Source organism: Schistocerca piceifrons, chromosome 5 (assembly GCF_021461385.2).
Source record: "Schistocerca piceifrons isolate TAMUIC-IGC-003096 chromosome 5, iqSchPice1.1, whole genome shotgun sequence".
Classification (NCBI taxonomy): domain Eukaryota; kingdom Metazoa; phylum Arthropoda; class Insecta; order Orthoptera; family Acrididae; genus Schistocerca; species Schistocerca piceifrons.
The window spans coordinates 627,058,208-627,080,865 of NC_060142.1; the positions used below are offsets into that span (position 1 = coordinate 627,058,208).

General features: G+C 40.8%; 1 protein-coding gene across 1 annotated transcript in view; it reads right to left on the minus strand.

The window, feature by feature from the left end:
- Window positions 1–22,658, minus strand: part of LOC124797946 (adenosine deaminase-like protein) — an 85,486-nt gene that overhangs the window by 38,553 nt on the left and 24,275 nt on the right. Inside the window, exon 3 of the mRNA XM_047261090.1 lies at window positions 4,962–5,153. Coding sequence (XP_047117046.1) covers window positions 4,962–5,153 — 192 coding nt within the window. The remainder of the gene's footprint in view (window positions 1–4,961; window positions 5,154–22,658) is intronic.

Here is a 22,658-nt window from a genome sequence, read left to right on the forward strand (position 1 = left end):
GTTAATTATTCAAAGTACTTGCAATATATTTACCAGTCACAGTGTTCTCTCTGGTGTCAAACTCTGTTATGTTGTTTTTAGCATGTACAATTATGCACAGACACAAAGATTGATCACTGTCATTATTTTGGTCTTAGTGAATAAAGGATGACAGCATTCACTTGGACCGACTTTACGCATTGGCAGTCCCTAACAATCACTGTCATTATTTTGGTCTTAGTGAATAAAGGATGACAGCGTTCACTTGGACCAACTTTACGCATTGGCAGTCCCTAACAATCAGTCTCTCCTTCTCATCCTGTCCAGTAAGTCTCCCCTGACAGGGAGTTCTGGGTAACTTTTCTGGACTTTACCCCATTTTCTAACCTCTACAGTCCTTTTTTTTTCATTCCTCTGTCTTCCCCTTCAGTCCTTCTGCCGGAAGAAGGATCCACTGGATCCAAAAGCTTGCATATGAAAAACCTTTTGTTTCGCATGTTCTCCTACTGCTTCTTGGTGAGTAGATTTTTTATCTATCCAATTACTTACATATTATTCATAGCATCTTTTCCTGAATCAGTAATAAATCACTGACATGACATGAGTGACTCCATAACAACAACCCATAAGATTTGAGAGACTGAAAAAGTCCAAAGTAAGCTCTCTTAAGATACTGATTTCTCACTACATCAGATAATATCCATATGAAATAGGATGTGGTTGATTCTTTCTGCAGACATGATTAATATGAGATTATCAGTTTAGTTTGGAATCAAATGTACTCCAAGCAGTTTTACAGATTTTCCATCTATGTCATTAGCTAGTCCCAGCAGCAGATGTCGAGTTTTCTCTGGATTGCATAGTGGTTTAAGAGATGAGAAACAGTTTAGCATTAAGGAGAGAGAGTCCTTTGATTTCTGGTGTAACCTTAACATATCTCAATCTGTAGCAATTAAAAAAGTCATACAGAGTCCAACCTACTAGGTCTGCAAAAAAACCATGGCTCACTAAGGGCATCATAGCTTCCTGTCAGAGAAAAAGACAACTCTACATAGCATCAAAGACTTCTAACAACCCTGCTCGGCTAAAACATTATAAACTCTACTGTAAAATTCTTGCCAAAGTAATTAAAAACTCTAAAAGTATGTGTATAGCATCTGAAATTACTAATTCTGAAAATAAAATTAAAACAATCTGGAATGTGATAAACAGAGAAACAGGGACTGTAAACTACACCAAAGACAAAAATATTGTTTTAACTGTTGACAACTCAGAGATAACTAATAGTGAGGAAATTGCTGAAATCTTTAACCAACATTTTTTAACTGTCCCAACACAGATAGGTTGCCATGGTTCTGTAGATAAAGCTGCCTGTATAATGAAAAATAATTTTCCAGAACCTTTCAGTCAAATAAGTGTGCTTCCCATTACTGCCAATGAAATAAAAAAAATCATACAGTCTTTGAAAAATAAACATTCTGCCGGTATCGACGATATTTCAAGCAAGCTGTTGAAGGCTTGCTGTAGTGAAGTGACCGAAGTTTTGTCTCACATCTGCAACACATCCATGCAACAAAGAGTGTTTCCAGACAGAATGAAATACTCTGTTGTCAGGCCCCTGTACAAAGCAGGGGATGCTACAAATGTGTCAAACTATCGCCCTATCTCTCTATTAACAACATTTTCAAAAGTCCTAGAAAAAGCTCTGTACAACAGGATTGTGGCACACCTTGGTGACCTGAACATCATTAACAGTCAGCAGTTTGGTTTTCAAAAGGGGGATTCAATAGATAATGCAATTTTCTCATTCACAAATGATGTTCTAGAGTCTATAAACAGCAAGAGGCTGCCAATTGGTGTCTTATGCGACCTATCAAAGGCGTTCGACTGTGTAGATCACCAGATACTCTTCAAGAAGGCCTGTCATTATGGAATTACAGGACCTGTAGGGAACTGGTTAAAATCATACCTCGAAAATAGGAAGCAGAAGATTATTCTAGATGTTTCAGATAGTGTATCACAATATATAGTGGACTCTGAGTGGGGAATTGTGCAGCATGGAGTGCCACAGGGATCAGTGCTTGGGCCCTTGCTGTTCCTCATATATGTTAATGACCTGCCTTTATCCATCAATAAGCAGTGTAAATTTACAATGTTCGCTGATGATACGAGCATTGTGGTGGATAATGTGTCAACTACTGACTTAGAATCTGAGGTCAATGATATCCTTAAAGAAGTTCTGGGTTGGTTTAGTATTAACTCCCTTTCAATAAACCTGAAAAAAACCAATTTTATCCAGTTCCAGACAACCCACAAAAACCCAAAAGAAATAGTTATCACACAGAATGATCAGATGATAAAGCAAGTGTACTTATCAAAATTCCTAGGCGTATACGTGGACAGTAGGCTGAACTGAGAACATCACGTTCTACAAACACTAAAACGGCTGACGTTGGCAACATTTGCTTTACGAATTTTGTCACGCTTCAATGACATTACCATCTCAAAGTCAGCTTACTTTGGCTATTTTCATTCAGTCATGTGTTATGGCATCATCTTCCGGGGCAATACACCTGCCGCAAAGAAAATCCTCACAGCACAAAAAAGAGCAATAAGAATCATTTGTGGTATACCCCCACTAATCTCATGTCGAAATCTTTTTAAACGACTTGAAATACTGACATCAACATCTCAGTACATATATTCACTGATGTGCTTCATAATAAATAACCCCACTCTGTATGAAACGAATTGCCTACATCATGAACATAACACAGAAGAAAAGAGGATTTCCACTGAGAGTTAAAGAACTTGACACTTATTCAGAAAGGGGTAAAGTACGCTGGAACAAAAATTTTCAGTTCCCTACCCAACAGCATCAAAAGTATAAGGAGTAGTACATCAGTATTTAAACGTAGCTTGAAAAATTATTTACTTGAGACCTCACTTTATTCATTAGAGGAATTCTTTCAGAGAAATAAGTAAAACCCAGATTGGAAAGATGTTTTTAAATTTTTTGACACTGTTTACTGTTAAACTAATGTAATAATGCCCTAATGTAAAAATTCCTGTTTTTCTCATTTCCATTTTTGGGTCACTTTTAAACCCAAAGTGGGAAGTTTTGATTACTGTTCAAGGTTAAAATAGATGCAATAATGCCCTAAATATGAAACTGCTATCTTCACAATTATGTTGACTAGTTTTTAAGCTAATAAGTATGACTTTTGTGCACTGTTATTAATACTATAACAATGTCTTTATTCTACGTATTTTATTATGTACATTGACACGTTCCACATCTTAGTGACTTGCTCACATGTACAGATCTATGGAACAAGTATATAAATAAATAAAATAAATAAATAAAGGTGTGTCATCCACATAGCAAATAACTAACTTAGGGCCAATACAATGTGGCAAATCATTTATTGCAACAATGAAGAAGAAAGGTCCAAGGACAGAGCCCTGAGGCACAACAGAGGTGACTTTCTGCAGGGAAGAATGCCTATTCTGAACTGACACAAATACTGTCTTCTGTTATTTAGATATGAATTAATTATTTCTAATGCCATATTATTTATTCCATACTATTGTAGTTTGGCTAGCAAGAAGTCACAGCAGATGCAGTCAAAAGCCTTAATGAAAATGCAGAACTCGAGAGAGAGAGATAGAGATAGAGATAGAGAGAGAGAGAGAGAGAGAGAGAGAGAGAGAGAGAGAGAGAGAGGTGGGGGGGGGGGGGAGGGAGTGGGAGAACTCGAGAGAGAGAGAGAGAGAGAAGTGAGGGGGGGGGGAGTGGGGGGGGCTGAAGATATAAAACTAAAACAGAGAAGGTCAGAACAAGAAAGGCAAAAAAAGAAGAAAAGGGGGGAAAAGGGATAATAGTGGGAGAAATAAAGTACAAAATTGAGTAAGTAAGGAAATACTACCAATTGAAATACATATTTATATAAATTATAAATAAATAAATGACTGGAGTAGGAGGTTTGTTAACAACATTCAAGTTCAGGAGAGTGGGTGGGATGCACGTGTGAATAGGTTAGAAAGCAAGTTCCCAACTCTGGAGTTCAGGGTAACAGAGTGTGGGTGGAAGGATTCAAATGGCCCCTATGGTATAGCCAACCTTCAGGTCCCTTGAATCGTACTGTAGAGCATGCTCAGCAACTGGGTACTTAGTGTCCCATAGGCAGACTGTTCTGTGTCCACTCGTGCTCTCAGCTGCAGCAGGTAGTCCCTCTCAAGCTGTGGTCTGTGTGTCCTGCCCCTCTTCCCTAACTTATCAAATCTATACCTATTTCCTACCTGATACAAATCATAACCGTTACAAAAGCTAATTTTTAATGTGTCTATCAGCAGTAGTGGGAACTCATTCTCTGAAGGTCTCCTTGTAATTTTAGTGTTTTCTCAAGTGAATTTTCCTTCTGATACTATTAGTGTGCTAATGTAGATTTGTTATTTCAGTCTCCCTATTTTTATACACTATAACTCAAGTAGAACTGCTCATCCAGGCACTTGAGTGTAGGTAACTGCATTTTGGCAGACTGCCTGCAAAACTGACTCAGAATGAACTGGGGTTGAATGGTGACAGTATTTGCCTCCACAATCTGACAGTCTTGGTATGTTGGAGTTTAAACACTTAAGCATGTCAAGCATTTTCTTATTGACTTGTTTCAGCAGTAGTTTTTCCTTGCTAAATGAACAGAGCTAATAAAAACAACCATGACAGTTAGTTTTAGTAACTTCACTAATGTTTATTACGTTTGTCAGATAACTGATCAAAAATCAAACTATATGGAAAATGTTGACACTTAAATTAGTAAAATAAAATGTTATTATACATAAACTTTTTATATTAAATGGAAATAAAATATGACAACAAATCACTGAATAGGGGCCCCATAGCTCATCAGAACGTTTACTATGCTGCTATCAGAATAAATAATATTATTACTACATTCCTCAAACTGCTTCATAAAGATTACCTTATCGATTTTACAATTGCTTCCACATACTGTTCTTTAGTCATGATGCCATCAATACATCTGGGAGTACTCCTCAGCTCCAGATATATAACACCATCCTCTTCAAATTCTTCAATTACATCATCTGTTGCTTTACTCACAGCAGTCGGAGTTGAAGTGAGAGAATGCACAACAGAGAACAGCTGAAAACATCTCAAAACAGAAAAGTGGACATTAGAATAAAGTGCACATATTGCTGATAAGGATATATTTGAGGTTTTTATAGGTGAGGAACACTATTAAAATATGTACACAATTGTGCAGGTGGTGTTACCATTCTTTTTAATGCAGTACAGTTACAAAAATACCAGGCATAAAAAGAGACTTCAGAAAATATCTGATGTAATCCATTAATCCATTCCAGAAGAATTTTGACATTTATTCCAGAACCATGGACCTTGCCATTGGTGGGGAGGCTTGCATGCCTCAGCGATACAGATAGCCGTACCGTAGGTGCAACCACAATGGAGGGATATCTGTTGAGAGGCCAGACAAATATGTGGAACCTGAAGAGGAGCAGCAACCTTTTCAGTAGTTGCAGGGGCAACAGTCTGGATGACTGACTGATCTGGCCTTGTAACACTAACCAAAACGGCCTTGCTGTGCTGGTACTGCGAACGGCTGAAAGCAAGGGGAAACTACAGCCGTAATTTTTCCCGAGGGCATGCAGCTTTACTGTATGGTTTAATGATGATGGCGTCCTCTCGGGCAAAATATTCAGGAGGTACAATAGTCCCCCATTCGGATCTCCGGGCAGGGACTACTCAAGAGGACATCGTTATCAGGAGAAAGAAAACCGGCAATCTACGGAAATGAAAGAGGAAGCCGCCTGATAGAATTTTGCACAGAGCACAACTTACTCATAGCTAACACTTGGTTCAAGAATCATAAAAGAAGGTTGTATACATGGAAGAACCCTGGAGATACTGACAGGTTTCAGATAGATTACATAATGGTAAGACAGACATTTAGGAGCCAGGTTTTAAATTGTAAGACATTTCCAGGGGCAGATGTGGACTCTGATCACAATCTACTGGTTATGAACTGTAGATTAAAACTGAAGAAACTGAAAAAAGGTGGTAATTTAATGAGATGGGACCTGGATAAACTGAAAGAACCAGAGGTTGGACAGAGTTTCAGGGAGAGCATAAGGGAACAATTGACAGGAATGGGCGAAAGAAATACAGTAGAAGAAGAATGGGTAGCTTTGAGAGATGAAGTAGTGAAGGCAGCAGAGGACCTAGTAGGTAAAAAGATGAGGGCTAGTAGAAATCCTTGGGTAACAGAAGAAATATTGAATTTAATTGATGAAAGGAGAAAATATAAAAATGCAGTAAATGAAGCAGGCAAAAAGGAATACAAACATCTCAAAAATGAGATCGACAGGAAGTGCAAAATGGCTAAGCAGGGATGGCTAGAGGACAAATGTAAGGATGTAGAGGCTTATCTCACTAGGGGTAAGATAGATACTGCCTACAGGAAAATTAAAGAGACCTTTGGAGAAAAGAGAACCACTTGTATAAATATCAAGAGCTGAGATGGAAACCCAGTTCTAAGCAAAGAAGGGAAAGCAGAAAGGTGGAAGGAGTATATAGAGGGTCTATACAAGGGCGATGTACTTGAGGACGATATTATGGAAATGGCAAAGGATGAAGATGAAATGGGAGATACAATACTGTCTGAAGAGTTTGACAGAGCACTGAAAGACCTGAGTCGAAACAAGGCCTTGGGAGTAGACAACATTCCATTAGAACAACGTACGGCCTTGGGAGATCCAGTTCCGACAAAACTCTACCATCTGGTGAGCAAGTTGCATGAGACAGGTGAAATACCCTCAGACTTCAAGAAGAATATAATAATTCCAATCCCAAAGAAAGCAGGTACTGACAGATGTGAAAATTACCGAACAATCAGTTTAATAAGTCACGGATGGAAAATACTAATGCGAATTCTCTACAGACGAATGGAAAAACTGGTAGAAGCCGACCTTGGGGAAGATCAGTTTGGATTCCGTAGAAATATTGGAACACATGAGGCAATACTGACCCTACGACTTATCTTAGAAGCTAGATTAAGGAAAGGCAAACCTATGTTTCTAGCATTTGTAGACTTAGAGAAAGCTTTTCACAATGTTGACTGAAATACTCTCTTTCAAATTCTGAAGGTGGCGGAGGTAAAATACAGGGAGCGAAAGGCTATTTACCATTTGTATAGAAACCAGATGGCAGTTATAAGAGTTGAGGGGCATGAAAGAGAAGCAGTGGTTGGGAAGGGAGTGAGACAGGGTTGTAGCCTATCCCCGACGTTATTCAATCTGTATATTGAGCAAGCAGTGAAGGAAACAAAAGAAAATTCGGAGTAGGTATTAAAATCCATGGAGAAGAAATAAAAACTTTGAGGTTCACCGATGACATTGTAATTCCGTCAGAGACAGCAAATTAGTTGGAAGAGCAGTTGAACGGAATGGACAGTGTCTTGAAAGGGGGATATAAGATGAACATCAACAAAAGCAAAGCAAGGATAATGGAATGTAGTCGAATTAAGTCGGGTGATGCTGAGGGAATTAGATTAGGAAATGAGACACTTAAAGTAGTAAAGGAGTTTTGCTATTTGGAGAGCAAAATAACTGATGATGGTCGAAGTAGAGAGGATATAAAATGTAGACTGGCAATGGGAAGGAAAGCGTTTCTGAAGAAGAGAAATTTGTTAACATTGAGTATAGATTTAAGTGGCAGGAAGTCGTTTCTGAAAGTATTTGTGTGGAGTGTAGCCATGTATGGAATGAAACATGGATGATAACTAGTTTGTACAAGAAGAGAATAGAAGCTTTCGAAATGTGGTGCTACAGAAGAATGCTGAAGATTAGATGGTAGATCACATAACTAATGAGAAGGTATTGAATAGGATTGGGGAAAAGAGAAGTTTGTGGCACAACTTGACTAGAAGAAGGGATCGGTTGGTAGGACATGTTCTGAGGCATCAAGGGATCACCAATTTAGTATTGGAGGGCAGCGTGGAGAGTAAAAATCATAGAGGGAAACCAAGAGATGAATACACTTAACAGATTCAGAAGGATGTAGGTTGCAGTAGGTACTGGTAGATGAAGCTTGCACAGGCTTGAGTAGCATGGAGAGCTGCATCAAACCAGTCTCAGGACTGAAGACCACAACAACAACAACATTCCAGATGGCAAGGACACCCATACGATTGTTCACTGTATGGGGGGGGGGGGGGGGGGCACTAAACCTGTGGATATGAAGTATTTTTAATATTCTGGAAGACGGATAGCAACTTGTAACCATTAAAAAGTTCTGATCCTGTTAAAAACCTGTGTAATACCAATTTTTAAATCATTTTCTTGAAAGAAAAACATCCATCTATATTTTCCCTTTTCTAGGGGGTTGTGGGGGTGGTGTGGAGGTGGGGGGGGGGACTTGACACTGGGTATAGCTGCCATTTCTAGATGTGCACCACAGTCTTGATCTATTCAGTTAAAAATATCATTTCCACTAGTCTGTCTGGTTAAATGAGTATTTTACTCCGCACAACTGGCCAGTTTCAATATTCAGCTCAGCTTCAAGTATGCCTACAACATAACAACACATCAAAATAGAACAAAAGCAAAAAATATAAAAGTCTCTGCCTTGAAACTGGATGTAGCATTTCAAGAATTATGGCCAACAGTGCTGAATAGAGAACTTATTTTAACCAGATAGGCAGGTGGAAACCATGGCATCTTCCTTTGAATTTATCAAGGCTGTAATGCTCACCAAGAAGAAATTAATCAATTACAAATAGGTCCCCAACTTTTTATCTATTCATACTTTTATATGGTGATTCTTTCATAGACATTCTTGTTGAAGAGGAAAATAGAAGACTGTGTGTAACTTGTCTTGTATGTATAATAGCTTACCAAGTAAAACAAAAATTGCCATGAAAATATTATCACATTCAGTTACTATTGTTCATCATTTTAACCAGGTATTCCATCACTGCTGCTGCTCTTATAGAGGACGATGGAAAGCTGTGAAAGGCACATCTTATATTTTGTTTACAATATACCACATAGACATGTGTGAATGGAACAGGAAGAAACACTAATAACTGATACAATGGGACGTACCCTCTGCCGTGATCTTCAGTGATCTGCAGAGCATAGATGTGGATGTGGATGTAGATGTATTAAAAGAAACTGTTCACGCAGTTATCTAAGAACACATAAGCATGTCTTAATGTGTAAGTCGTATGAGTATTTCTCGAACTCCATTATCAAGTGGAGAATGGTAGGACCCCACTTAACAGATCAGGCATGCACCATGTAGATGAAGTGGCTACTAGGGTAGCTGAGTATGTGTGCCTTGCACATTTGTGTTTTTTAGGATAGAGAAATCCCGCCACAGGCTAGATATGATGGATTCTGATTCCAGAGAGGGAATCATTCATCAGAGCAGATCAGAGAAAGAAACTGTCAATACAGTATTAGTTAACCGCAGGAGCATCTGTAGAGACGTCCAGCATGCAGCCTCACTTTTAACGGTAACAATGCTCCCATAGTGCTAGGGACAAAATGCCAGTTGAAACCAGATGTTAACAGCAATGAAATTCTAAACTCTGACTAAAATGTATATCGCAGACATAGGTTGAATGCTGGTGGTGGAGGTGTCTTTATAGCTATAAAAAATACAACAATATCTACTGAAATTAGTACAGATTCCAAGTGCAAAATAATTTAGGTGCAGACAAGTGTTGAAGGTGGAACAAACATTGTCATTAGATGTTTTTATAGACTCCCTGCCTCAGGAACGATAGTGCCGGAACACTTGAGGGGAAATTTGGACAATATTTCAAGTAAATTTCCTGGTTGTATTATAGTATTACACGGAGAATACAACTTAATAGCTATAGGCTGAAAGATTCAAATGACGGGGGCAGATAGCAGTGATAGGGATTGCTTTAAATGCCTTTTCTGAAAATTACTTTGAGCAGTGAATCGGAGAAACTAACTGTGAAGGTAACGTCTTAGATCTGCTTGTGACAAATAGACCTGAACTTTTTGACTCCGCACAGAATTCGTTTAGTTAGCAAGTCAGTCAGGTCCAGCTCTCGGGTGATACATATCTACAGAGTGATAAGTGTTTATCTTTTCCTGTTTTTCCTCCTAGTCTATTTCTAAAATTTCATGCATGTTTCCATTTAAGAGGTGTAAGAACACATATTGTAAGTGTAAATTTGGGCAGTCTGTAGCACAGTTTCCATTGCTTCTGAACAGACAGCTACATAGCTCATTGAGGCAGCAGCATCCATTTGTGACTCATCAGGAGGATAGCAAGTTGTGTATCTAGGAGTTGTCTGCGTTTATAGTTTATTTTCAGTTAGTTCACTTTTTCAGTCTAGCTAGGATGAGTGGGATGTGTGCATGCTGTACAGCAGGAGCTGGCCGCAGTTTACAAACAGTTGAATGCGGTTTTTGCTACGGTCAGTCATCTTCAGGGTGCTGCCTCGGGGTGTAGTAGTGGCAGAGAATCTGGCATGTCACTTGGGACACCTCAGGTGTCGCTTGTTTCGCCATGGGCTTTGCTACTGAGGCATCTCCCAAGTGTACCCGAGGTGGTGGATCCACCTTCATATCAGAGTGAGTGGTGAGTGGTAGCGCATTTGCCTCACTTGAGGCAGAGGGCTAATGTGGAAACTGACTGTCTGGCCTTACATATTTACCCTGTGAGTGGACTGGTGGCCGCTCCTAGAGTGGGGTCTGAACAGGCACATGGAGGGAGAGGTTTACTGGTTACTGTTGTTGGGAGCTCCCACATTAGGCAAGTTATTGAGCCCTTAGGCAGAAAGCATTCAGAGCAGGAAAGAAGGCCAGTGGTCACTCTGTATATCTGCTGGGGACCTCATTCGAGATGTGGATGCAGCCTTGCCTGCGGCTGTCGAGTGTGCAGGATGCAACTTGTGGCTCACGTCGGCACCAATGATGTCTGTTACACGAGTTCTGAGGCCATCCTCAGTTCATACAGGTGGCTGGCAGAAGTGGTGAAGACTGCTCGCCTTCCACACGAGGTGCAAGCAGAGCTCATAATTTGCAGCACTGTTCCCAGAGTTGATCGGGGTCCTTTGGTTTGGAGTCGAGTGGAGGGTCTCAACCAAAGGATTCGTTGACTCTGTGATGGTGCTGGCTGCAGATTTCTAGACCTGTTTTGCAGGTTGGGGATTTGTAGGACACCCCCTGATAGGTCAGATGTGCATTACACAAAGAAGCAGCTACCCAGGTGGCACAGTACTTGTGGAGTGCACATGAAGGCTTTTTATGCTAGGCAGTAGTTTGAGGTACCCTGATGAACACTCGCCAGTTGATACGCAGAAAGGGAAATCAATATGCAGAAAGGGAAGTCAGACCATATCCAGAGTAAAGACACTTTGACTGTCAAAATTTTATCAGTAAATTGTTGAAGTATTCATAACGAAGTTCCCGAATTTACTTCTTCTTCTTCTTCTTCTTCTTCTTCGGCACTACAGCCCTTGGAGGGCCTTGGCCTCCTCAACGATCTTCCTCCATATCTCTCTGTTCTCATCTTTTTTTTTCCATCCACGGATCCCCATCTTGGCAAGGTCAGCCAGCACATTGTCGATCCATCTAGCTCTTGGTCGCCCTTCCTTCTGGTGGAATAAAGTCTGGCATTCATTATTCGTTTGGGCATCCTGTCTTCTGTCATCCTCTCCACATGCCCTAACCAATGTATTCTTTGAGATTTGATAAATTTCACTATATCTTTTCCTTATATAAGCTCCTGTATTTCATGGTTGTATCTCACTCTCTGACATTCCACCTTTCTCACAGGCCCATACATTTTTTGTAAGATTTTCCTTTCAAATGTCCTTATGCTGTTACTATCTGCTTCTGTCACTGTCCACATTTCTGATCCATATGTGGCAACAGGTCACACAAGGGAATAGTATACTTTCACTTTAGTTGTTCTTGTAATTAGAGAGTTCTTGAGTATCTTTAGGTTTGCATAATAGGCTTTGTTTCCTGCTTGTATCCTTTCTTTAATACATTTTCTCATACTATTATCATTGGTTAGGAGGACGCTTAAATAATGGAAGCTTCTATCAGCTTTGAAGCATTTATCAGAGATCTTCACGTCCTGTGGTGTTCGTCTAGCTTCAGAATTGGACATAAGCATATCTTTTGTCTTGCTTTCATTTACAGTAAGTCGAATTCTTGTTCCTTCTGTTTCCATTTGTCCAAATATTTCTTTAAGCGATGTTACATCCCTTGTCATGATGGCAATATCATCTGCATATGCGCTTATCTGGCTGGACTTCATCATTATTGTTCCTCTTTTATCTACTTTTTGTATGATACTACGCACTGTTAAGTTAATCAGGACTGCAGAGAGGCCATCACCTTGTTTCACTCCATTCTCAAAGTCAAACTGCCTGCTCATTCTGTTATTCACTTTTACTTTTGCTTTTGTATGCTTCATTGTGAACTCAATTAACCTTCTCAGTTTATCACAGATGCCCCATTCTTTCAGCTCTTTATACAACGCTGGTCTATTAATACTACCAAAAGCTTGTTTGAAGTCAATGAACAGGAAGTGGAGATTTATACCATATTCATAAAATTTTTCCATTATTTGTCTAACAACAAACAAATGGTCAGATGTACCTCTGTTTCGTCGGAATCTACAGTGGTATTCTCCGAGTATCTTCTTGGCGCACTTCTTAATTCTTTCATTCAGCACTCCAGAGAAAATCTTATATACTGTCCTGAATTAACTGCCCTCCAGGAAAGTTCTCGTGCTCAAATTAGTCTCGGGACCAACAGCTGGTTGAAACCCAATGTGGAAAGCTCTCAGATATTTAGTGAGTCAAGGAACATACATCGGGAAGACAGATTAGAGGCCACAGGAGGGAGAGTGTTCATTGAAGGTGACAAAAATATTGTCTCTACTGAGGTCGTAGTTGAGTGTGACAGTGAAGTTATCTTGTCACATATATCAGGTCCAGATGAAACCAAGTTAATTGTTGGATGTTTTTACCAGCCACCCGATTCTGCTGTGACAGTCCTAGAGTCATTCAAAGACTGTCTACGGTCAGATCAAATATTGCTAGTTGTAGGTGACTTTAACTCAGTGAATATAGGCAGGGATGTCTATGGATTCATTGGAGGGTATGAAGTGCTTTTGAATACGTTTTCTGAAAACTGTCTTGAGCAGCTACTCCGGTACCCTACTTGCAATGGAAATATCTTGGACCTTGTAGCTACAAATAGGTTGGACCTTATCAACAATGTCAGTATAGAAATGGGGATTAGCAGTTATGATATCATTATAGCAAGTATGATTACAAAAGTTAATAAATCTGTCAAGAAGCCTAGGAGAATATTTCTGGCAGAAAGAGCAGATAAGCAGTTGTTAGCATCTCACTTAGGCAGTGAACTGACATCACTTAGTTCCAGTACGATGAACATAGAGGAATTATGGGCAAGGTTTTTTATTTATTTACACATCAAGTTCCATAGGACCAAATTGAGGAGCAAATCTCCTAGGTCATGGAACATGTCAGTACATGAAATTACAACATAAAAGTAATAACAGATAAAAAAAAAATGTTTATGAACCCGAAAAAAGTCAATCCATAAGTTTAAGTAAACATAGTCAACAATACAACAAGAATCAGCTTCATTTCTCAAGGAACTCCTCAACAGAATAGGAGGAGTGACCCATGAAGAAACTATTCAGTTTTGATTTGAAAGCACATGGACTACTGCTAAGATTTTTGAATTCAAGCAGTAGCTTATTGAAAATGGATGCAGCAGTATACTGCACACCTTTCTGCACAAGAGTTAAGGAAACCCGATCCAAATGCAGGTTTGATTTCTGCTGAGTATCAACTGAGTGAAAGCTGCTTATTCTTGGAAATAAGCTATATATTGAGAGGCAATATCAAAATAACCAGATTCATGAACAGGAGTCGACATATTGCCTGAACCGCCCGTTTCTGAGCCAAAAATATCCTTTTAGAATGGGATGAGTTACCCCAAAATATAATACCATATGACATAAGCAAATGAAAATAAGCAAAGTAGACTAATTTTCATGTCAAACAACCACTAACTTCAGATACTGTTCAAATAGTCTTTGAACAAGATCCTAAAGGTAGGCTGGGCATGACAGTTTACTATCTATTTGAACACCTAGAAATTTGAACTGTCCAATTTCACTAATGAAATTAAAACGTCAGGTTTTGTTGAATTGTGTGTTAGAAACTGTAAAAACTGAGTCTTACTGTGATTTAGCATTAGTTTATTTTCTACAAGCCATGAACTTAGGTCATGAAGTGCACTATTTGAAACTGGGCCAATGTTGTACACAACATCCTTTACTACCAAGCTCATGTCATCAGCAAACACAAATATTTTAGAGTTACCCACAATATTAGAGGGCATATCATTTATATACACTCCTGGAAATGGAAAAAAGAACACATTGACACCGGTGTGTCAGACCCACCATACTTGCTCCGGACACTGCGAGAGGGCTGTACAAGCAATGATCACACGCACGGCACAGCGGACACACCAGGAACCGCGGTGTTGGCCGTCGAATGGCGCTAGCTGCGCAGCATTTGTGCACCGCCGCCGTCAGTGTCAGCCAGTTTGCCGTGGCATACGGAGCTCCATCGCAGTCTTTAACACTGGTAGCATGCCGCGACAGCGTGGACGTGAACCGTATGTGCAGTTGACGGACTTTGAGCGAGGGCGTATAGTGGGCATGCGGGAGGCCGGGTGGACGTACCGCCGAATTGCTCAACACGTGGGGCGTGAGGTCTCCACAGTACATCGATGTTGTCGCCAGTGGTCGGTGGAAGGTGCACGTGCCCGTCGACCTGGGACCGGACCGCAGCGACGCACGGATGCACGCCAAGACCGTAGGATCCTACGCAGTGCCGTAGGGGACCGCACCGCCACTTCCCAGCAAATTAGGGACACTGCTGCTCCTGGGGTATCGACGAGGACCATTCGCAACCGTCTCCATGAAGCTGGGCTACGGTCCCGCACACCGTTAGGCCGTCTTCCGCTCATGCCCCAACATCGCGCAGCCCGCCTCCAGTGGTGTCGCGACAGGCGTGAATGGAGGGACGAATGGAGACGTGTCGTCTTCAGCGATGAGAGTCACTTCTGCCTTGGTGCCAATGATGGTCGTATGCGTGTTTGGCGCCGTGCAGGTGAGCGCCACAATCAGGACTGCATACGACCGAGGCACACAGGGCCAACACCCAGCATCATGGTGTGGGTAGCGATCTCCTACACTAGCCGTACACCACTGGTGATCGTCGAGGGGACACTGAATAGTGCACGGTACATCCAAACCGTCATCGAACCCATCGTTCTACCATTCCTAGACCGGCAAGGGAACTTGCTGTTCCAACAGGACAATGCACGTCCGCATTTATCCCGTGCCACCCAACGTGCTCTAGAAGGTGTAAGTCAACTACCCTGGCCAGCAAGATCTCCGGATCTGTCCCCCATTGAGCATGTTTGGGACTGGATGAAGCATCGTCTCACGCGGTCTGCACGTCCAGCACGAACGCTGGTCCAACTGAGGCGCCAGGTGGAAATGGCATGGCAAGCCGTTCCACAGGACTACATCCAGCATCTCTACGATCGTCTCCATGGGAGAATAGCAGCCTGCATTGCTGCGAAATGTGGATATACACTGTACTAGTGCCGACATTGTGCATGCTCTGTTGCCTGTGTCTATGTGCCTGTGGTTCTGTCAGTGTGATCATGTGATGTATCTGACCCCAGGAATGTGTCAATAAAGTTTCCCCTTCCTGGGACAATGAATTCACGGTGTTCTTATTTCAATTTCCAGGAGTGTAAATAAGGAACAGGAGTGGCCCCAACACTGATCCCTGGGGCACCCCCCACTTGACTGTACCACACTCAGACCCCACATCACAGCCATTCTCAACATTGTGAATAATGACCTTTTGCTGTCTGTTGCTAAAGTAAGAGGTGAACCAGCTACTACAGGTCTAGAGAATTATGTGCCCAGAAAGTGGGTTAAGGACAGAAAATACCCAACATGGTTTAGTAATGAGTTTCGAAACTGCTGATGAAGCAGAGGCAGTTGCACACTTGGTTTAAATGAGACTGGACAAATGACGAACAGAAAAGGTTAGTATAGATTCATGCATCTGTGAAAATTTCTATGCATGAATCATACAACTACTGCCACCATCATATCTTAGGAGATCTGACAGAGAACCCGAGAAAATTCTGGTCCTATATAAACTTGCTAAACAGGTCTAAGGCTTCCATCCAGTAACTTGTTGACAAGTCTAGCGTGGTATTTGAAGACAGCAAAGATGAAAGGCAAATTTTTAAATTTCACATTCAAGAAGTCATTCACGCAGGAGACTAGAAAAAAATACTGTTTTTTGAGCATCGAACAGACTCCCATACAGATGACTCAGTAATAAGCATCCCAGTCATAGAGAAACTGAGAAAGTTGAAAACAAGTAAGACCCCATCCCAGATGGCTTCCAAATTTTGTTTTTCAAAGGGTATTCTATGGCACTGGCCCCTTGCTTAGCTTGCATTTATCCTGAATATCTCCCAAGTGCCTGAAAAAAATCACAAGTGACTCCTGTGCATAAGAAGGGCAAAACAACCGACCTACAAAATTACAGACCAATATCCCTTACATCAGTTTACTGTAGAATCCTTGAACAAATTTTCATTTCGAATATGATAAATTTTCTGAGACCGAGAAGCTTATGTCCACAAATCAGCATGGTCTTAGAAAGCATTATTCGTGCAACACCCAGCTTGCCCTTTCCTCTCATTATGTACCGCGAACTATGGATGAAGGGCAACAGATAAAGTCCATATTTCTAGATTTCCAAAAGCATTTGACATGGTGCCCCATTGCAAGCTGTTACAGAAGATACGAAAGTATGGAACAGGTTCACATATACGTACGTTGCTCGAAGACTTTGCATGTTGTCCTCAATGGCGAATGTTCATCAGAGACGAAGGTATCATCAGGAGTGCTCCAGGAAATTGTGAAAGGACCACTGTTATTCCCTATATACATGAACGATTTGGTGGACAGGGTGGGCAGCAATCTGCAGTTGTTTGCTGATGATGCTGTGGTCTACGGTAAGGTGTCATAGTTGAGTGACTAGGAGGATACAAGATGACTTTCTAGGTGGTGTGATGAATGGCAGCTAGCTCTAAATGCAGAAAAAGTCAGTTAATGTGAATGAGTAAGAAGAACAAACCCATAATGCTTGGATACAGCATTAGTAGTGCCCTGCAGTATGTTGGTTAAATATCAGGCCGTGACATTGCAAAGCGATATGAAATGGAACAAGCATGTGAGGATTGTAGTAGGATAGATGAATGGTTGACTTTGCTTTACTGGGAGAACTCAAGGAAAGTGTGATTCATCTGTAAAGGACATTGCATACAAGATGGCAATGTGACCTATTCTTGAGTACTGCTTGGGTGTTTGGAATGCATACCAGATTGGATTAAAGGAAGGCATCGAAGCAATTCAGACGTGGGTGATTAGATTTTTTACTGGTAGGTCTGAACAACAAGAAAGTGTTATGGATATGCTTTGGGAACTCAAATGGGAATCCCTTGGAGGCACGGTGACATTCTTTTTGAGGAACACTTTTGAGAAAATTTAGAGAACTGGCATTTGAAGCTGACTGCTGAATTATTTGTTGCCTCCGCCGTACACTGTGTGTAAGGATCAGGAATGTAAGATACCAGAAATTAGGGCTCATACAGAGTCATAGAGGCAGCTGTTTTTCGCTCATTCTATTTGTAAGTGGAACGGGAAGGGAAATGAGCAGTAGTGGTATGTGGTTACCTAAGCCAAGCCGTAGGATGTAGATGTAGATGTAGACTCAGTGAGGGTAATGTCATTACAGCATTACTGAATATGGCTGTAAAAAGTAATACAAAGAAAGCTAGTAAGATCTTTCTCCTTAGCAAGATTGACAAGAAACAGATTTTAGATTACCTCAGAAGTCAGCATGAAAATTTCATCTCCAGCATTAACAATGTTGAGTAGCAATACACAAAATTCAAGAAAATTGTTCAATATGCTTAGTTAGGTATATGTTGAGAAAAGCTGCGAGGGATGGAAAAGACCCATCATGGTTCAATAGCAGCATTTGAAACCTGCTGGCCAAAGCCTTACAAACTAAACTAAAATGAAGTCATTTCAGATGCAAAATTCTCTTCACTGATGTGACGGAAAATCCTAAGAAGTTTTAGTCTTACCCCAAATCAGTAAATGGACTGAGGCCCTCTGCCCACACAGTTTGTGACCATAATGGCACTGAAATGGAGGATTACACAGAAAAGGCTGAAATGCTAAATGTCTTTTTCCAAAACTGTTTCACAGGGAAGACTGCACTTTAGTACCTCCTTAAACTGTCAGACAAACAACAAAGTGACATATCAAAGTAAGTGCAATGAGATAGAAAATCAACTGAAGTCACTCAGCAGAGGAACAGCTACTGGACCTGTACCAATATGATTATACATGAAGTATGTGAAAGAAAGTACTCCCTTCTAGCAGCAGTGTACTGTGGGTCTCTGGAGGAGCGAAGAATTTCTAGTAATTGGAGAAAAGCACAGATAATTCTTGTTTTCAGTAAGGATTGTCAAACAGACACACAAAACTATAGGCCTGTATCTTTGACAATGGGCTATTGGAAGATGTTTTATGCACACTAGGTCTAATGTCCATACATTCAAAACCAGGAACAGAGACCTGATAAACATCCCTTGAACTAGACTATCCAAGATTCAAAATAATTTTGAACACATTGGAATTGTTTTTCTGAACAAGATACCACAAAGTGTTAAGGAACTGCCACACAATAAATTTAAAATGATTATGGAATCTTGGCTAACAGAAAGGCCTTCCAAATTACGGAGAAATTCATAGACAGCAGTGTAAATGGTTCAGTGGTTCAAATGGCTCTGAGCACTATGGGACTTAACTTCTGAAGTCATCAGTCCCCTATAACTTAGAACTACTTAAACCTAACTAACCTAAGGACATCACACACATCCATGCCCGAGGCAGGATTCGAATCTGGGACCGTAGCGATTGCGCGGTTCCAGACTGTAGCGCCTAGAACCGCTCGGCCACTCCGGCCAGTGCAGTGTGAATGTTTTAACAATTTAATTATAACATTAACTAAATGGTGTGTATTACAAACTGTGTAATATACAAGTGTAAATTGGCAGTTATGTAAATTAAATATGTAATACTATATTCTGCAGACAGAGGCAAGCTTCCTTCAGCAAGCTTGCTTGCATGAATATATATGTGTGTGTGTTTTTGTTTTTTTTTTCTTTGCTGAAGAAGGCTTTGGCCAAAAGCTATTAACGTGTAACAGTCTTTTCATTGAGCCTGTCTGCAACTCAATGGGTCATTTTTTCAGTGAGTAGCAATCTACTGTTCTCCTAAAACTGTTGACATTTCAACCTGGAGTTCCCATTGTTTAACCCCATATTCTGCAGTAAAATTATATTCTGTAAAGAAATAACTTGTACCACACAATGTCTCACGCAATAGCAATGTTGTCTTCAGACAAACAAAAGGATTTGATTTGATGTTTCTGGAGACTGCAAATTTTCTCTGTAGGAATTAAAGTGAGTTCCAATCCTGTGATATGCAGCTCACTCTGCCTTTTCAATAAGGCAAAGAAATTAATAGATACAGTCAAACAGGAGATGTCATGGTTTCTTGATTTCTGGATGGCATTCGATACAGTTCCGTACTGCTGTCTAATGAGCAACATGTGAGTGTACAGAATATCTGGTCAACTGTGTTACTAGATTGAAGAACTTCTAGCATGTTATTCTCAATGGAGAAAAGTCTTCAGGCATAAAAGTAACTTGGGCATTCTGCAAGGGAGTGTTATAGGACTCTCTCTCTCTCTCTCTCTCTCTCTCTCTCTCTCTTCACCCCCCTCCCCCTCTCTTTCCAAAATATATATAAATGGCCTAGCAGACAACATTGGATGATCCACAACATTTTTCATGGATGATGCTACATACACAGAGGAGTCGCAATGCTAGAAAATCATAGTGAAATAAGGAAGTCCTGCAGAGAATCGACTTTTGGTGCTGGATGTTGCCACATTGACCCACAACATAAGCAAATGTAATGTACTGCATGTACATAGACAGAAAAACCCATTATTGTTTGATTACATGACTGCAGGACAGTCACTGGATGCAGCTGCTTTCTTGAAATATGCAGGTGTACGAGTACAGAGTGATTTTAAGTGGAACCACCATACAGAACTAATCACAGGTTAAGGCAGATGCCAGATTGACATTCTTTGGAAGAATCCTCAAGAAAAGTAGCCCATCATCAAAGAAGGTAGCTTACAAAACCCTCATTCGACCAATACCTGAATATTGTTTATCAGTATGGGTTTGGTACCAGATAGGACTGTTAGACTAAATAGAAAAGTTCCAAAGAAAATGAGCATGTTTCATTACAAGCTCATTTAGTTAACATGAAACATCATGGAAATGCTGCAACAGAAGCATTCTGCATAACAATGTGGTTCACTGTTAAAGTTCTTAGAGTGGACGTTCCTATAAGAGTCAACTAATATATCGCTTCTTCCTATGTATACCTCATGAAAACACCATGAAGATAGAATTAGAGATTTGGCTTACACGCAGGCTTTCCAGAAATTGTCCTTCTCGCAAACTATTTGCGACTGGAACAGGAAAAGAAGGAAGTGATAGTGGTACACAAAGTATACTCCACCACACACTGTAAGGTGGCTTGCAGAGAGTAGATGTAGAAAACAAAATTGTCACAAAAATGTTTTCCACATGTAAGAATGGGTCATGAGTCGTTCTTGGGAAGCTCACATGGTAGAGCACTTGCCCACAAAAGGCAAAGATCCTGAGTTTGAGTCTCGGTACGGCACACAGTTTTAATCTGCCAGGAAGTTTCATAATTTTTTGCTTTAAAATTTTCGCATACTGGTGCTATATTTTCTGTATGTGTAAAGTAAAGTGTGCTCTACTGGAGTTTGAAGTTCTTTGCATTGTATGTGAGTAAGGTCTGTAAAATACAATGTAAATTGCTTATCACTTTAATTTTCTGATGACATTTTGTATTTAAAAATATTTGTGTGTATAAACTGTTCATAGTAATGTAAATTTGACAATTGTAAGAAATGGTCACACTTAGGAACAATGTAAGAAATAGGTGTTATGTAAAAGCCAGTGTGCTTTTGTTTGAAACAGAAGTGGCTCTGGGGAGTGGAAAAGGTGGCAAGGGCGAATTGGCATGTTAACTAGAACAAGCACGGGGAAGTAAGTCACACAGTCTGTAGGCAGCAGTGATTGAGGCAACACCCTTGTAGAGCAGGAGAAGCTTTGCCAGCAAAATTGCACAAAAATACCTCAGATGAGGACTGCAAATGGCTTACGGCATAGCTGCGAGTTGTTGGGCTACTGTATGTAAAATTGAACGATGCCAAGAAGAGAAACTGAGCCAACCCAGCAAGATACTTGCAGGCCATTCTGTGAGTGGTGTAGCCATCATACAGGGTGTTTCAAAAATGACCGGTATATTTGAAACGGCAATAAAAACTAAACGAGCAGCGATAGAAATACACCATTTGTTGCAATATGCTTGGGACAACAGTACATTTTCAGGCAGACAAGCTTTCGAAATTACAGTAGTTACAATTTTCAACAACAGATGGCGCTGCGGTCTGGGAAACTCTATAGTACGATATTTTCCACATATCCACCATGCGTAGCAATAATATGGCGTAGTCTCTGAATGAAATTACCCGAAACCTTTGACAACGTGTCTGGCGGAATGGCTTCACATGCAGACGAGATGTACTGCTTCAGCTGTTCAATTGTTTCTGGATTCTGGCGGTACACCTGGTCTTTCAAGTGTCCCCACAGAAAGAAGTCACAGGAGTTCATGTCTGGCGAATAGGGAGGCCAATCCACGCCGCCTCCTGTATGTTTCGGATAGCCCAAAGCAATCACACAATCATCGAAATATTCATTCAGGAAATTAGACACGTCGGCCGTGCGATGTGGTCGGGCACCATCTTGCATAAACCACGAGGTGTTCGCAGTGTCGTCTAAGGCAGTTTGTACCGCCACAAATTCACGAAGAATGTCCACATAGCGTGATGCAGTAATCGTTTCGGATCTGAAAAATGGGCCAATGATTCCTTTGGAAGAAATGGCGGCCCAGACCAGTACTTTTTGAGGATGCAGGGACAATGGGACTGCAATATGGGGCTTTTTGGTTCTCCATATGCGCCAGTTCTGTTTATTGACGAAGCCGTCCAGGTAAAAATAAGCTTCGTCAGTAAACCAAATGCTGCCCACATGCATATCGCCGTCATCAATCCTGGGCACTATATCGTTAGCTAATGTCTCTCGTGCAGCAATGGTAGTGGCACTGAGGGGTTGCCGCATTTGAATTTTGTATGGATAGAGGTGTAAACTCTGGCGCATGAGACGATACGTGGATGTTGGCGTCATTTGGACCGCAGCTGCAACACGGCGAACGGAAACCCGAGGCCGCTGTTGGATCACCTGCTGCACTAGCT